The sequence below is a fragment of the Crocodylus siamensis genome, chromosome 2, assembly GCF_052110815.1.
Source record: "Crocodylus siamensis isolate JL-2025a chromosome 2, ASM5211081v1, whole genome shotgun sequence".
NCBI classification, from domain to species: Eukaryota; Metazoa; Chordata; order Crocodylia; family Crocodylidae; genus Crocodylus; species Crocodylus siamensis.
In genome coordinates, this window is record NC_143396.1 from 230,198,029 (window position 1) to 230,215,014 (window position 16,986).

General features: G+C 46.1%; 1 protein-coding gene across 1 annotated transcript in view; it reads left to right on the forward strand.

The window, feature by feature from the left end:
- Positions 1 to 3,182: 3,182 nt before the first annotated feature.
- The window catches only part of LOC149871839 (cytosolic phospholipase A2 zeta-like), a 46,931-nt gene continuing 33,127 nt past the window's right edge, over positions 3,183 to 16,986 (forward strand). Inside the window, exons 1-2 of the mRNA XM_090033355.1 lie at positions 3,183 to 9,930; positions 13,800 to 13,872. Coding sequence (XP_089889481.1) covers positions 9,811 to 9,930; positions 13,800 to 13,872 — 193 coding nt within the window. The 5' untranslated portion in view covers positions 3,183 to 9,810. The remainder of the gene's footprint in view (positions 9,931 to 13,799; positions 13,873 to 16,986) is intronic.

A 16,986-nucleotide genomic window follows, 5' to 3' on the forward strand; every position in this document is an offset into this window, starting at 1 on the left:
GGCTGAATACTCCAATTTGTCTAGGTCACTCTGAATCCTAGCCCTTCCCCCCAGTGCATCTACTACACCCCCCAGCATGGTGTCATCCACAAACTTGCTGAAGGTGCAATCTATCCCATCTTCCAGATCATTAAGCTGTTGAACAAAATGGGCCCCAGCACCAACCCCTGGGGCATTCCAGTTGATACTGGCTGCCAGCTAGACACTGAGCCATTGATTACTACCCACTGAGCCTGACAACCCAGCCAGGTTTCTACCCACCTTGCAGTCCATTCATCCAACCCATTCTTCATCAGCTTGCTTGCAATAATGCTGTGGGAAGTGGCATCAAAAGCTTTGCTAAAGTCGAGGTATATTATGTCCACTGCGTTCCCTGCATACAGAGCCAATTTTTAGCACTGTGCGAAGCTTCGGTCCCTGATTTGATTCGGTGAAGATTCGGCCTGATTCAGTGGCCAAATCTCTGAATCCCAATAGAATCAGAGGACGTTTTAATCTCTCCGAATTGAATCAGAACCCTCTGAGTTGATTCGGAGAGATTTGGACATAGACACAGCTGACCCCATTCTGCTGGCAGAGGATGTGTGTTGCTCCTTGACATAGAGCGCCACATCCCCACCTTTCCTTCCTTTTCTATCCTGCCTGTAAAGCCTATAGCCCCTAATGCTAACTGCCCAGTTGTAGGATGAATCCCACCATGTTTTTGTGAGCCCTATTATGTCTGGGTCTGAACTGGCTATTCTGAGGGTGAGTTCCTTCTGTTTACTCCCCATCCTATGAGCATTGGTATATAGGCATTTAAGGCCTTGGCTAGCTGCATGTGCCACTCCCTGATTTGGGAGACTGTCTGGACCCTTTTTTCTTACCTGGGCACTCTTTGCATTTGTCATCTGTCTCGCTCAGGTGGTGTCTCCTTGTCTTCCTGTGGCCCCCTCCCCCGGTGAGGCTAGTTTAAAGCTCGCCGTATGGGATAAGCCAACCTCGAAGAGAAGACACGCTTGCCTTTAGGAGAAAGGTGAAGCCTATCCCACCCCAGCAAGTCCCCCACCCGAAAGCATGGGTCATTATCTAGGAACCCAAGGCCTCCCTGGCGGCACCAACTGTGTAAGCGCCGGTTGACCTCGCCATCTGGGGATGCCATCTCTTCAGAGGGTCCTAGTTCTACCTGGTCAGGGTATGGCGTCATTGGTACCCTTGACGGCCCTGCCACTGTTTAAATAAGTTAAACAGGCCACCCACTCCTGCCAGGGTGCAGTTTTAGGTTGTACCCACAACCATTCCCTACTCGCCTCCCATACATCCAATTTTTCATTGCTTCTTCCTGCAAAATCCCCAGTCCCTCCTCCATGGTCCGCCAAGACTGTGGCCCTAGGTCATCATGATCTCCCCTCTCTGGCCACTTGTCCATCCAGCATTCTATAAACCAATCTAATAGTGGAGCATGGGTGCCCACTGGAGCACATGCAGTATGTATTGTAGCATTGTATAAAATCTCTTTCCTAACACCTTCAGTTCAGCTATGGTGACATTTACATGTGCACCACCTTCATCAAGTACCCTTAATATCCATGTTTTCAGTCCCTCTTCTGGCCCTTGTCAAAATTTCTCTGCCAAGGTACCCAGTTCCGCTGTTGTATACCCCCTGATCTCCTGGGATCTACTGACGCCTGCAGGTCCCTGGGTGGTACGATCATAATGTACCGTTTGTGCAAATGCATGTTGGCACTCCCCACCATCCGAACTCTCAGCATGTTCAGCCTCATCACTCCGTATATTCCCATCCCACTCTTCCGGATCTATCCGCAGACCTGTGAGCCTCCTAGCATCCCATAAAGGTATCCCTGTCATTGCCGGAGCTGCCTCTGGTTTAGACAGCTGGGAGACCAGCTCTGGTGAGAAGCAGGAACAGTTTGGGGAGGCAGAATAAAGTTGTTTAGAATATAGCTCATGCAATATTGCTTCATTCAAATTCAGATGCATCTGCCAACGGATCGAGCTGTTCCTGCAGACGGGCATTTCATGTCGTGCCATTTCAGACATTCAAGCACCGTAAGGAGCAGCCAAGGGACGGTGCGTCCAGCACCACTCTCCCTCTCAGAATTGAGCTCCTTCTCAACCCACCGTTGCACCTCGGCGGGAATTACAGGGCACTCCTCCTTGCTCCAGTAAACAGATGGACTCAATTTACAGAGTGCCTTTGCTACCCCATACCACAACCTGGTATTGGGCAAACCTGGCATCCTTTTTTCCTATCCCTCTCCCTCCCCCTTCTGCAGCCTCTTAAATAAGTCCATGTCAAACGTCAGGGGAATCCCGCTGCTGACACCAATTGTCTTAGACCATTAGAATCAGCATGCAAAACTTTTGCTATTAACAAAGCTCTTGCTATTACACCAGGTCAGGTGTTCCCTTAACTCTGTCAGGTGCCTTGCTATGTATGTCCCCATTTCTGGCTGCCGTTCCCAGCCTTCTCGCTACATTGAGCAAACCCTGTGGCTGATGGCTGTAAACTAGTTCAAACGGTGAGTAGCACATGGAGTCATGGGGTGCCTCCTGAATGGCAAACGTTAATGGGGCCAGGAGCTGATCTCATCTCTTGGGATTGTCCTATAAGCACTTCTACAATATATGCTTTAAAGTGTGGTTAAAGTGCTCTACCAGCCCATCAGTCTGGGGGGTGGTAGACGGACATTCTTAGGCGTTTTACTTGAAGGACCTCACAGACTCCTTTCATTGCCCCAGCCATAAAGTTGGCGTCCTGATTCACTAAAATTGGGGCTGTCAATCGCCATTAATGGGTGCATTATTTTTTTTATGGTGCATTAATAGCTGCTGCTGGGCTGTGCGTGCTGGGGGCGGGAATCGCCCTCCCTCCACCCCTTGCTGCTGCTTGCCTAGCTGTGTGTGCTGAGGGAAAAGTGGCCCCTCTTTTGCTGCTGCCTGGCTGTACGCGCACACAAATGGCCAGCAAGCAGCCAGGCAGTGTCAAGCTATCCAGGCACTGGGACTGTGGCAGGGCAGGATGAGGCTCCTGCCTCTCCAGCAGGGGAATGGTGTGGGGGGGCCCTTTCAAGGTGGTGGGGAGCTCCATGGCCAGGCCAACAGCACAGGGGCTGGTGCTCATGCTTGCAGGGGCTGGGTAGCCCCAGACGATGCGGTGGGGGGTGGGGGAGCAGGGGACTGCTGGTGAGGAATGAGAGGCACTGGCAGTGCTAGGGGCTGCAGGTCAGGAGTTGATGGGCACTGGCAGTACCAGGGGGTTTGGTTTGGGAGTGAGGTGTGCCCCCTGACAGGTGTCCTCTTTTTTTGGAATTGGAAATATGGTAACCCTAGTTTTGACCCTTTTCACTTATGGTACTTTTTCACTAGGTGGAAATTAGCACAGTTTTACTTGCTGGATTGCTTGTGTGCTGCTGGTTTGCCCTGCCGGCAGATGTCAGGGCATTTGAAGTCCCCCATGAGAACCAGGGGCTTTGATCGGGGTACTTCTGATAGTTGTCTGAAGAAAGCCTCATTTACTTCATTCTCCTGGTCTGGTGCTCTATAGCACACACCCACCAGAACATCCCCCTTGTTGCTCTCCCCCCTCATCTTAACCCAGAGACTTTCAACCGGCCTATATCCAGTTTCATACTGGAGCTCTGAGCAATCATACAGCTCTCTTACATACAGCGCAACTTCTCCTTCTCTTCTCCTCTGCCTGTCCTTCCCGAATAATATGTACCCATCTATGACTGCTCCAGTCATGCAAGTTCCTATCGAGTCTCTTATTCCAATCACAGTGTTGTTCCATGACTGTGTGAGGACTTCCTGCTTGTTTCCCAGGCTCTGTGCATTTGTGTACAGACACCTGAGGTGACTAGATGATTGCCTTACTTTCTCAGGAAGAATGAGGCCTTCCCTGCTGCCCCCTCCTGCTTGTGCATCCTCCAGGTCCCCCACTTCCCCGCTGACCTCAGGGTTTTATTCTCCATCCCCCAGCAAATCTAGCTTAAAGCCCTCCTCACTAGGTGAATGAGCCTGTCTACAAAGCTGCTTTTCCTTCTCTTCATCAGGTGGACCCCAGCTCTTGCTACAATCCTTCTTGGAACAACATCCCATGGTCAAAGAAACTGAATTCCTGCTGGTGATACCACCTGCACAGCCATGCACTGATCTGGAGGATGCATCCCCTCCTACCAAGGTCCTTCCCTTTGACTAGAAGGACAGAGGAGAACTCCACCTGAGCCCTCATCCCCTTCACCCTTGCACTCAGGGCCCTGTAGTCACTCTTGCTCCGCTCAGGGTCACCCCTGGTAGTATCATTAGTGCCCATGTGGATGAGCAACATGGGGTAGTAGTCAGAGGGTTGGATGAGTCTCAGTAATCCTTCCGTGACATCTCGGATCTGGACTTCAGGCAAGCAGCAGACCTCCCAGGACAACAGGTCAGGCTGGCAGATGGACCCCTCCATCCACTGCAGAAGACAGTCTCCAACCCCCACCACCCATCACTTCTTTGTGGCAGTGGTCTTTGTGGCATTCCTGGCCTGGCCTCTTCCACCAATGGAAAGTGCTCCTCTTTCTCTGTTGCTAGCGCTCTGTGCCTGTTCTCCAGGCAAGCCACTACACATGGGATTGCTGACTTTTTGCTGCCAGAAAATACACACTTCCACCTTCCTGAGAGTCCATGCCTTCTTTCTTTTCTAGCATCTCCTTTAGTTTGCTATGTTTGTCTGAAATCAGGGAGAAGTTAAGGTAGAGGTGGCCTTGAAGCGAGCTGTGGCTCATGAAAATGTATGCATCTCTTATTTAGTCTCTGAGGTTCATCTCTGTCATGCCACTACTCTTTCAAATGAAAGGCATGTGTCAGACTCCTGGGTTACATAGCTTTTTGCAGGTGTCATGAAACATGCCAGCATCTTTGCCTGTTTTTAAGCTGTTCAGATACAGAAGCAGTTATGTGGAGCTGGATTCGCACATTTATAACAGACTTTTCCTCAGTAGAGGCCTCCAGCTCAAAGGCTAGTTTTGGTAGGACTGTCTTACAGCCATTATTAGGCAGAACTCTGTGCCCATCTCCAAACAATTACACAGGTGTTAAGTCACCTAGATGAATCTGTGTTGACAGTGTGCCGGTAGGATGATTCTGGTACTTCTAGGAATGTCTACACGGATTCCATGGCCACCTTCTCTCATTGCTAGAGTCTTTTTCTGACAATAAGATTTGGCTGGATCTGTTTTCTTTGTCTAAAGATGAAGGTTTGTCTAGGTATGTAGGGCATAGGCCTAGCAAAGGTGCAGATCTATCCTGCCTTCTGTCTGACTTCAGACTAACTCGGCTAAGTACCTCTCTCCCTTTTGCACACTGTTATTCAATAAAAATCTCACACACCTACCATGTATTAAGAGTGGAATCTTTATTTCTCAATCACTGTTTCCTTTGTGTTAGTAGAAAATAGCATTTGTGTAGCTACTTATTTCTCAAAAACGAGGCCACACATAGCTTGTTCATGTTGCCCACAGCATGCAAATCCTTGCATTGTGGCTGATAGCCATTCACCAGTCAGTGTGGTGATTAATGTAAATGCCTCTTCAGTTAAGATTATGTACACTGATCTGCTCTGGCTACTGTTCCTAAAACTCTTGAGTGATCTCACAACTATGGTCCAGGTTCAAAACAGCATTAGGTGCCTAAACTCCACCTGAGTTAGTTAGCTAAAATACCTTTTTGGATATGGTGCCATGTGTCCTCTTATGCACAGTTCTAGAGGCAGGTGCAGACCTTGAAAGTAGCTGAAGTAGAGGAAGGGGAGAAGATAGCAGGGACCAGGGCAGAGCAGCTTAGACTGTGCTCTTCATGCAGCCAAGAAAGTGTAGGTTATAGAAATGTTACGGGCCCTTGACATTTGAGCCAGTCTTCTCTCTCACTCCTAATTAAAGTTCTTCCTAAGAAATGCCTTTTAATGCAGGACTAGTTCCTATGTTAATATGTAAGCCTGTTAAGTTCCATTCTGGGGAAACTAATTTAGAGAAATTTAATTTGACCTGAATGGGGCTATGTGATACCTAGTGAGGAAGATATTGTGAGGTGAAAAATAGGGTAGCATCCAACAATCTTATGTGCCTGGATAATTTTCTAATGTTTCATGGTAGAACCTCTTAATTTTATTTAAAAAAAAAACAAAAAAACCCAACCCTTTTTTGAGTCAGACAGCACTTACCTAATCAACAGGGTATTAAAACTTACCAGGTACCTTCCTTTCTTCAGAACAGCCCCAGGGCTGGGAGACTGCAGCCACACCCCACCGCTGCTGGGACCCAGCGTCTGCAGCTGTGGGACTCTGAAGCCGTGCTGCCAGGACCCAGAGTCAGCAGTGTCCCCTCCATCATGTCCCACCCCTGGCTGGGCATGGTGCACCCCTACAGCTGGGAGACCCGCAGGGGAGCCCCTGCTAGATGTACAAATTAAAGCTTGCTAGTGACCAGCTATAAAGTTAATACACATTTTTGAGGTCTAACTTTGTAGTTGGTTGGAGCTTTGTATGGCGAGGTAGGTACTCTGCACAAGTAGCTGGTCTCCAGGTAATTGTGCAATTAACCAGGTAGTTGCACACTTCCTGCAATGTGTAGAAGGAGCCTGAGTGTCTGAGTTGCAGGTGCAGTCTCTAATAGTCTCAACACTTCTCACTGCAGCCAACATTGATTTAGCTCCACAGGGTTTAGAAATTTTGAGAGCTTTTAGATGGCCTGCCAGTGTTTTTTAACAGGGTTGATTAGATGGGGTTGAATGGAACTGTATGAATGCTTAAAACCAATGACAGCAGACAGCAGCCCATTTATTTGGGAACACCTAATCCAGTAGCATTAGTAATGTTTTGTTTAGCAGTGTAGGAAAACGTTCAGTGATTGAGGAATTCCTGTGCGTACCTTTTGGAGCACACTGGGATCTCTGAGTGAAAGATGCTATGGAAATTAGGGGTTGGCTTAGATGACTTCTTGAGGTCCCTTCCAACCCTAGTATTTTATGATTCTGTGACATGTAAAATGGATTTGATGAAATTCATGACAGTAAATAAACTCATTGTATTTAAACAAGAGGGTCGTCTTCAAATTTAAAAGCATCAGTTTCAAGTGTAGTTTGTAACAAACGTTTGGAAAAGCATGTTTTCTCCCTTGCCTCTCTGGTTTTTGCCTGAGGCACTTAAAGTTCATCAGTAATTCAGCATTTTAAATTAGGTAAGGTTAAATATAGCTTACACTCTAACATAGACACACCTAACTCAGTCCACTTCGAACTGGGTGTAGTTATACTGCCACAAGTTTTCTACAACATGAGACCTAAAATGCTTGCCTTGCTTTTGTTATCCATGTAGCGTTACTTGCAGATATGAAGAAAACAAATGGGTGAAATCTCAGTACAGCTCTCCAATGGTTTTTTTTTATTTAACTAGAGAAACAAGTTTAAGGCTTGTCAAATCACCTGGGCTAGCGACAGACATTCAAAAAGCCAGAGCCTGAACCGATTCAACCTTTTCAGTTAGTCTAACCTGCCTGAGTTGAACTGGTTTGTAACTGGACAGACATTTTCTCTGGACTGAGGAACTGTGAGCACATCATGCCTGCAGTTGCTCAGGCCAGGATCTGGGGGGCATTACAGTGTGCCCTGGCTGCAGGAGAGTGTGCTGCGGGAGTGTGGCCAGTCCAGGTTGAACTGGCCAGAGAGGAGGGGTTTAATTCCCCCTGGTCTGGCCACAGCTGCCACTTGCTCTGCGCTCGGGGCAGCGTCCGATGGAATAAGCCCCCTCCTGCTGGGAGGGGACTGACCCCAAGTGCAGACCAAGTGGCGGCTGTGGCTGGGCTGGGCAGATCCTGAGGTGTCCTGGGGGCAGAGCGGGGAATACCCTCACTCCTGTCCTCCCCTGCCCCCCCAGCCCTGCTGGCAGCGTCTGGCTGTGCTCCCGCCCCTCCCTGGCCGCTGGGGTGGTAAGGGGCAAGCAACCGTGATGGGCAGCAGCCCCTGTCACGGTTTGCCTAAGCACAAGCCCCTTCCTGGCAGAGAGCCACACTGCGGTCAAGGGAAGCTGCAGCAGAGTGCGACGGCGCTGGGTGGGTTGGGAGGGCTCTGGCCCTCTCCAGACCCTGGTGCTGCCACATGCAGCCTGCTGCAGCTCTGCCAGTCCCACAGTGCAGCACTTCTGCTGGGAAGGGGCTCATGCTCCCTGACATTATGATGTACTGTGGCCCCCATCAAAGGCCCAGTCCTCTGTCACTGCAGTGGCAGGGCAGGGGCATGGCTAGATGCCAGCTGGCAGGGCCCCTCAGGGGGGCTGCAGATTATTCCCCCTCCCTCTGGCATCCAGCTGACAGACAGGAGGGGCTTATTCCGCTGCAGGGAACATGCGTGGTGGTGACGGCAGGCAGACCTGGCTTCCAGTGGCGGTGGAGGGGAAACTAACCCTATTCCCTGCCCCCTCTGCCTCGGGGGCTATGGTGCTCTGCTGCTGCAGCAGTGAGGGGTCCCTGCAGGTGGCACAGGGAAGGGGGAATTAAACCCCCTCTGGCTAGACCCCTGACCCTGCCTGTCCTTGCTCTGACTGGGGAGCAGAGGGGTAGGGCCAGGCCAGCTGGGTTGGAGAAGAGAGCGCAGCCCAGACAGCGTGCTGGGATGCCAGGGGAGTCTGCTTTAAGTTAAACCAGGAAGGGGCCTGGGACAGATTGCATAAACCAACTTGAGTCAAATCAGTTAAGTCTAATACTACATTCAATCAGGTTTATCTCATACCAGTTTCAGCCAGTTTGAAACTATTTTATGTTCATTGAATGTCTGTTCTGTTACAGGTTTAAACCAGTTTCTGATCACTTAAATCAGTTTATGTGTAATGTCTGTCCCTATCCCTGGTGGCTTTAAAGTTAGCATTACAGTTGCTTTTCCCCATTTATAAGGTTATCAGTAATTCAGGAAATTCAGTAACTAATATTCATAAGGCATTGGGATAGTACTGTTCCAATACTGATGTTTTACTCATTTTCATAAGGCTTAACCTAACCATTACTAATTCTGAGAGCAATCGGTGGGTGTTGAATTGGGACCATACCGAGTAGGTGTCAAATAGCCCTTGACTTGCTCACGTGACCAAGCAGTCTCCTTGGAATCACTGTGACAAATGAATCATGCTTGACTTCTGCTCTGTTTCTAAGCCCCCCTCCCCACCTTGTTTCTGTTTTTTGCTATGAATTTTATTAAAATCCCAAACTTCAGAATTATGGGTATTGAAGTGGTTATTTTTAAACCAATAACTCCTTCCTCCACATACTGTTTTTCTCATCTCCGTAATAGACTTGTAAATATGTACCTTATCCCTTTGAGTATTTTGGGATAATTATTAAAGGACTAAATAATGATAACTATCACCATCCATTAGCGGGTCACGCAGTACTTTACGCAATGACAGCAATGAGTATGTAGGCAGAGAAACTGAAGTACGGGGTTACAACTTGCCCAAAATCGCAAGGAAAACCCAGACCTGTGGCTTTTGAGACTTTTGTTTTAGTCACTGCTGGTGCTTCCTCTTAGCCTTTTATTTGCTGTCCTTATCTCTCATTAGTATTTGAAAAACTTGCCAGTGAGGCTCTGAACCTGACTATTTGGCAACTCCAAACCACACCCCTACTGAGCATTTGCTTTTCTCAGTTGGAGCATAGTTATGTGCGAGTAATTCAAGGTGAAGGTGCAGCAGCTCCTTTGTACCGAGAAGCAGCCAGTCAAATTCAGGTGATTTTTAGACTTGGTGATTTTTAGCTCTTGCTCCTTTTTTATGTAGAGCGTGTTATGTTTCGTATATTCAATGAACTGTGCCTTAGCCGAATGTCACCCCGAATGCTGCCACTCCTGGCAGCTATGCTTTTCCAGCAGAAAAAGAGGAAGGACACCGGACTGTATCACTGGAGGGTAAGATAAACTTTCGCATTTCTTTTACTTTAAGCATCTCTATGCACTGACTAAGAAGCACTACGATCACCCTACGAATCCTAAGAAGCATCCCTAAGATGCAACTCGGTGTTCTTGTATATACATAGAATCATCCTTGTGTCTTTAAGATAGTAACCCTCTCCACCCCCAAAAAACCGACCTTTATAATCCCTAGAAAGAGCTCAAGAAAAGTGAGCCTGGATAATGACAGGGAGGATGACAGTGGCTAGGTTTACTGCCCATTCTTAAATTCCAGGCTCTTGCTTTTTTAAATCTGGTTGGCTGACCAGAACAATGCTGCAACTTTCTCCCAGTAGGCTCTGGGTTGGAATCGGGTGCATTTTTCTTACTTTCTAGGCCAATAGGAACTAATAATCTAAATTAGACCAAGTATGATAAGGCTTCACCTGATTAAATCTTCACCTGATCTGCAACTGGGTTCCTTTGCATTGGTGCCTACTAAGGAAGGTGAAAGGCAAGGCTTACAGTAAAATATCATTTGTTGAATTAGTCTCTTGCCTATGTATGAAAGCTGAGGGCTGAGGTGGTGCGGGCACTAAAAGGCACAGTTTGACAGTTAGCTATCATGTTTTTAGAGGCTCACTGATTTAATCAAATAGCTTCCAAAGAAACTTTATCTTAAAATGAAATTATGCTGTTAAGAATAAAAGCTATGGGGACTCTGCCCTTTGGCCTTTGTCAGCGGCTTCAACAAACACTAATAGTCCTAGTTTCCTGAGGTTCAGACCTACTAAATTTAACTTTCAGGCTTATCCAAATCCAGCTAACTGCAACTGAGGAAACCTGACAACTTTTTCAGTGCTGTTCTACTGCTTAGCTTTTCACTCAGCCTACAAGATCTGTCATGGGCATGTGCTGCTGTTTGTTATGAAACTCCCATCTCCAAAAAACCTGTGTTTACCCAGAGATGGATTTAAAGAATGAAAGATTTTCAGGACCTGAAATTTCCTCAAATAAATTTGCTTGTTTAGTACATTTTAGATTTGAATCCAAAAGAAGTAGGATTATGTGTGGATTATTGTTTGAAAATTTAATTTTTGCTGGCCTCTGATGAGAAGTGTGTGTGTGTATATGTGAAGCGAATCCTCTGTGTCCCCTTATGACAATGATCCTCAACCAGGGTGGCCATGATAAACTCCTACACATGATTTACAAGCTAAACCCAGAGATTTCAAACAGGAATCTGCAGTGTCAAAAACAGAAAGACCACACCAGGTCAGAATGAGTTATTTGTAAATGGAAGAATTGCTCTACTATTTTTTTCCATAGTAAAAAATGTGTGAAATAAATTTTTGAAATGTGTTGCCATTCAATTCAGAGAGGTTAAGAAAAGGGGGGGTGCCTTTATATTAAACAGCTTGAAAACCCTTTTGCTTCGTGCAGGTCCCTACTCTGATCTCACATATACTAAGTAGAGAGATGAATTGTGGGCATATGCTGCAAAAAGGCCACTAGATCTGCAGTGGTGGTAAATCACTGGTTGGGACGCAACCCTTGACTGCCCACCATTTCCAACCTTAGTCTGGGTGCAGAGGTACAGACATTCTTCGCTTTCAGGATGTGGTGCGTTTGCACATGTTCCATACAGCGTGCTGTGTGGTCTCCTCTACCAGATCTTTTACTTCACGAAAGGGTGAATTTCACCCTCTGTGCACTATCCCCATCTTTGAGGAAAGTACCTGCAAATTCAGTTTCAAGACCTGTCAGTCACTTGCACCTGTTGCACAAGGACCCATATGGATCAGCTGCTCCATGTGCAGTTTCCTCCTTGCCAAACCTGTGGGGCACAGGCCGTGCCTACCTGATGTCACACTCCCCTTGCAGCCTCTGCAAACACCCCTTGTAATGTACTATGACACTGCTTTGCCTCAGATGAAGTTTAACTAGAATAGTCTCAGGAAAATTCCTGTTTTTTTGAAAGCCTGGGACGAGAAATGGACGGAGATCTCTCTGCTCCACTGCAGTCTTTAATATGACTTGTGTGTTCCTTGAACTGGGAAGTGTTAGCTCAGCTAAGTGATGATAGTTGAGAAATATCCTTTCTCTCTGACACTGGGGAAGGATCAACATTGTTTTCATTGCAACTTATGGTTAAATATGTAGTATCAACAACTTTCAGGGTGGGGTGAAAGTTTTATATGGGTTCTGCCAGCAAGGTGTGGTGTTAGTGCTTCTCATGGTGGCATGGTGTGACCTCCTTCTTGTCAACGCAACGGAACACAAATGGGAAATGTCCAGTCACCGGTGAATGGCAGGCACTTCTGCAAAAAATCTTCATTTTATTTAATAGCTGACAGGGCAGCTGCAATTTTACACCAGAAAGGTGGAGAACATAACCTTCTTTGCAGCCTTATATCTCCTTCCTTAAACTTAGATCAAATATTTGGTCTGTTACAGAGGGGGGGAGAGGTCTCATAGGCCAGGTTTACATGTATAACTTTTGAGTTATACAGTAGTAGGAAAAGATTCAAAGAAAAGGTTTGACCTTTGGGTGGGAGGGATGAGATCTGAGTGTGGCATGCTGTGTAAGTGTGTGTATTTTGCACCAAGAAAACTTGATAAGACCGCAAAGAGAAACATTTAACCCCCACCTCCCCGCAAATTAAGGATGTCTATACAACCTTAACTTGGCCCCTTCATGTGCACACATACTTTAATAAGCAGCTATTCAATATTTTGTTTCCTCCTACTTTATACAATATGTAGTTCCAGTCTTTATTTACTATGCACTGTTTTTCTATGACTCATCACTATAATACCGGAGTGTTTCACATGTGTTGAGTGATTTAGCTTTACAGCACCCTTGGGAGATGAGGAGGGTAGCAGTATTCCCACTTTATGGAGAGGCAGCTGAGGTATAAAGATTAATATCAAGAGTGTCCATTAATATCAGATGGCAAGTAGGCATGTGCAGAGCCTGACTTTTTTCAGTAGTACTTGATACGTTCTCTGTATATCTGAGCACATGTGCATATATAATATATGTAGTATTTTGTATGTTCAAAGCACAGCTTCCCTTGACTTTGTGATGTAATTAGGACTTTTTCAGATTGGACCCCAGGATTTCACGTTGAGCACCCAGAAAATGACAGATATGCATAACTGGCAACTGCCTTTGGAAAGGTTGGATTGAACCAGTGACTTGCCTTGCACAGTGGCAGAGACCACAACTGAATCCTGTTCTCTGGGGCAGCATTTGACTGCGTTGCATCATGAGACTATACTTTACCTTTGTGCCAGCCCCATGCCTCATTCAATGCCTATGTCAATTCAAAGCTCAATACAAGTGAGGCAGGGGCTTTCACCAGCTTGAGCCCTGTGCTTAAACATTCATAGCACAGATACATTCCCAGCTGATATACCAGACTCCAAAGGTTTTTATTGAGCACTTTGAGGGGGGGAAATCACAATTTGAAAGGCATATACATTTTCCATTGTTGGACAGGCTTTCAGAGGAACAGCAAGAAGCTGTTCCTTGGCATTTGGGCAATGCTTAACCATTTTTAAGTTCCCCTTTCAAAGCATGCATGTGCTAGAATGTCTCAACATAAAATATGTAAGGATCATTTTCATGGATAAAACCATGTGCTTTTCTTTAGTTCTTTTTTTTTTTTTTTCCCATCCTCAGCCTCCCTCCAGTGGAGTGCTCTGCTTTTGTTCTTTTATGGAAAAGAAAACCTATTTCAGGTAGCTCATCTTTCAGGAGGGAGACTCAGTTATCATTGTGTGAACCGATGGTTCTATTTTGTTTTGCCAGCTTGATATTAACCTGCTGCTGGAAGGAAGGTGATTGGGGCTGAATGTAACAGTCTGCTTGTCTCTTTCAGCGTGAAAAGCACCCGTACTACAATCTCACAGTGAAAATCCTCCGAGCCAGAAATATCAAGGGTACAGATCTGTGTAAGTATCTGACCAATATTATGCAGATTAAAGTTGTATGCAATGCAAAAGACAGAACAGCGAACATTCCCTCTGGTTTATAACTGTAGTTCTACAGCTCATTTGCCTTGCAGTGGATATTTACACACAACTTTTCATTTTAACCTTTCCATGTGTATTTTTAAGGGCTGACAGTGGACCAGGGTTGAAATTAGCCTTGCCTACCTATAAGAACGAGATGCCATTCTTTGAGACCTCTTATTTCTTTGCTCCCTCTACACATCCTACACTGGCCTTGTGTGGGCTCTTTCATGCATTCCCACCACTGTGGCTATGGATAAGTCTGCTTTGGCTCCTGCAGCTTGAACAGCCTTCCTGCATCTGTCCATACTGTATTTTATATTATATTAAACTAATTAATCCCATGGTTTATGGTTTCTATTGGTAACTTGTAGGGGACCAGGAAGGATTTTTTTTCTCCCCCTGGATGTGTAACTTGGCTTTTGTGCATTAATTTTTATCCTTCCCTTTAAGCATTAGATGCTTGCTACTGCTAGAGACAGGAGACTGGTCAAGGTATGCTGGTTCTCCTGGGGATACTGAGGCACTTCTCAAGTACCTACCTGGTTGGTTGAAGTTAAAGTGCCTCTGCCACCATTTTGAAGAATGGGATGCTGAATACATGAGACATTGCGGGTATTTTAATTAGAGAGGCTTCAAAGAGTCACTCCAATTAAAGTGTACCCCCCACCCCTCCCAGGCATGTGTATAGATGCCCTAAGATTCTCCTGGCTGTTGTCAGCTTTCTAATGAGTCTGGGTTTTGATCCTAGCAGAACCCATCTCTGGCAGCATCCCAAACCAGGGGATTTAAATGCTGAATGTCTATATTGCTGCTGAACTGCTGGTTTGAAATATGGCTGGGATCTCAAGGCTCATCCATTCTAACTCCTGGCTGGGAACAGAAAGTGCTGTTCCAGAGCCATCCCGGCCTCTTTTTGAAAAACTCCAGTGAAGGAGATTATTCAGGCAGCCCATTCCATTGCCATCCTGTTCTTAAGTTCCACAATAACACTGTCTAAAGACGTCTTTATTATGGCTCTGTCCAGTTAGAGTAGATTGGATTAGTGATCCAGAAATGATTTTGGGGATGGAAATGTGAGTTGTTTAACTTTCATTCTTGACCCCAGCAGGGGCTTAGCTGGAAGATATTCTGGCTGGGAAGAGAGAGTTTTGCTCTCTTGGACAGATTTGGTGATTTGTGGGGATGGGGAAAGCTAAATCTTATGCAGTTTCTATGGAAGGTTGCAGCTGTCTGAGAAAGCTGTGCCATGGGGAGTGACCCATGCGATGAAGCCAGCTGGCAGTTGCCCAAGACTGGATTATGTAGGGATTATAAAATAATAAATTGTTTATGCAGATTTTTCTCTATGTTGTATTCTGCTTTCAGAGTTTTTTGTAAAAACTAGGTCCCTGTGTCTTCATATCTGGTAAGATGGATTTAACATGGATTGTCAGGGTATTTTAACCTTCCTCTGTGACTTACTGTAGTTCCGTGGTGTGTAATTCTTTGACCTTAATGGCAGAATTGAGTCAGTTCTTTCATACGCAATAAGCTTGGATCTAGGTGGTAGTATTTTCTTTGCTACAGGTTTAGTCTTTATGGCTCATGTTTGGGAGAGGAGATAATCAGTATATATTACCTATTATGAGTGTTGATTGTAGTGTCTTCATATCATGTAACTCCTACTGAACTTTTATTTTAGTTCTGGTATTATACTGATGGGGCCTGAGCACCACTGCATATACAAATGTGTGCTAAGATGATATAAATCAGTTTGGGGTGGGAGTGGGATCAATCTTTTTGGCATCCTGCCGCAAATTAGCCCTGCACCCTCTCCAAGCACCACTGCCACCCCCTTTCTCTTCCTAATCAGCTGCTCTGATTTCTATTCACTGCCCTGTGTCCCTACCCCATCTGCTGCTGTTTTTTGTTTCCTGACTTACCTGTTTCATAGTTTCATAGTTTCATAGTAGCTAGAGTCAGAAGGGACCTAGGAAGATCATCTAGTCCGACCCCCTGCCTTGGCAGGAAAGAGCACCAGGGTCAGATGACCCCGGCAAGGTGCTTATCTAACTTCCTTTTAAAAATCCCCAGGCTAGGAGCCTGCACCACTTCCCCTGGAAGCCGGTTCCAGGCCCTAGCCACCCTGACTGTGAAGTAGCGCCTCCTAATATCTAATCTAAACCTACCCTCCGCCAGCTTGTGACCGTTATTCCTGGTCACTGCTGGCAGCGCACGGGGGAACAGGGACTCCCCCAATACCTGCTGATCCCCCCTGATCAGTTTGTAGCAGGCCACAAGGTCCCCCCTTAACCTTCTCTTGTGGAGGCTAAACAGGTTCAGGTCCCGTAGCCTCTCCTCATAAGGCTTGCCCTGCTGACCCCTGATCATACGAGTGGCCCTCCTCTGGACTCTTTCCATATCGTCCACGTCCCTCTTGAAGTGTGGCGCCCAGAACTGGATGCAGTACTCCAGCTGTGGCCTGACCAGTGCCGCATAGAGGGGGAGGATCACCTCCCTGGACCTGCTCGAGATGCATCTGTTACTATGCTGCCTGTCCACTTGCCATCTGTCACATGCCACACTGGCTGCCTGTGCCACTTGTGACACACAAGCCACAGGTTGACTGTCCCTGATATAGTTAAAAAAAAAAAATGGGGGAATTGTGTGGCTTTAATGGCTAAACAGTGGTACAATTGCTTCAGAAGGATAAGTTTTTTTTGGGATTGGTGCTAGAATGATGTTTAATGTCTTGCATTTGACAGCTGGCTAATTTTATCTCAATAAAATATATCAATATCCTGAATAAAATAAACTAATATGATATGAGTAAATGATTTTGCCCACAAAAGTGCTTGTGTTGCAAATTTTTTTGGAGCACTTGTCTTTCTCAGAGCAGTGTTCCTTTGTGTGAAGGTCCTTTGTACAGGGATATGCCTGAAAAGTAAATCATTTATAGAAAAAAACCAGGTTTGCTGCTGTTTAAGATATTTGCATCTTAAAAGCTCTCTCTCTTCCAATCCAGCTTTCTTCTTAATGTTGCACATGTAAAGGTATGGAAAGCAGTGAGCT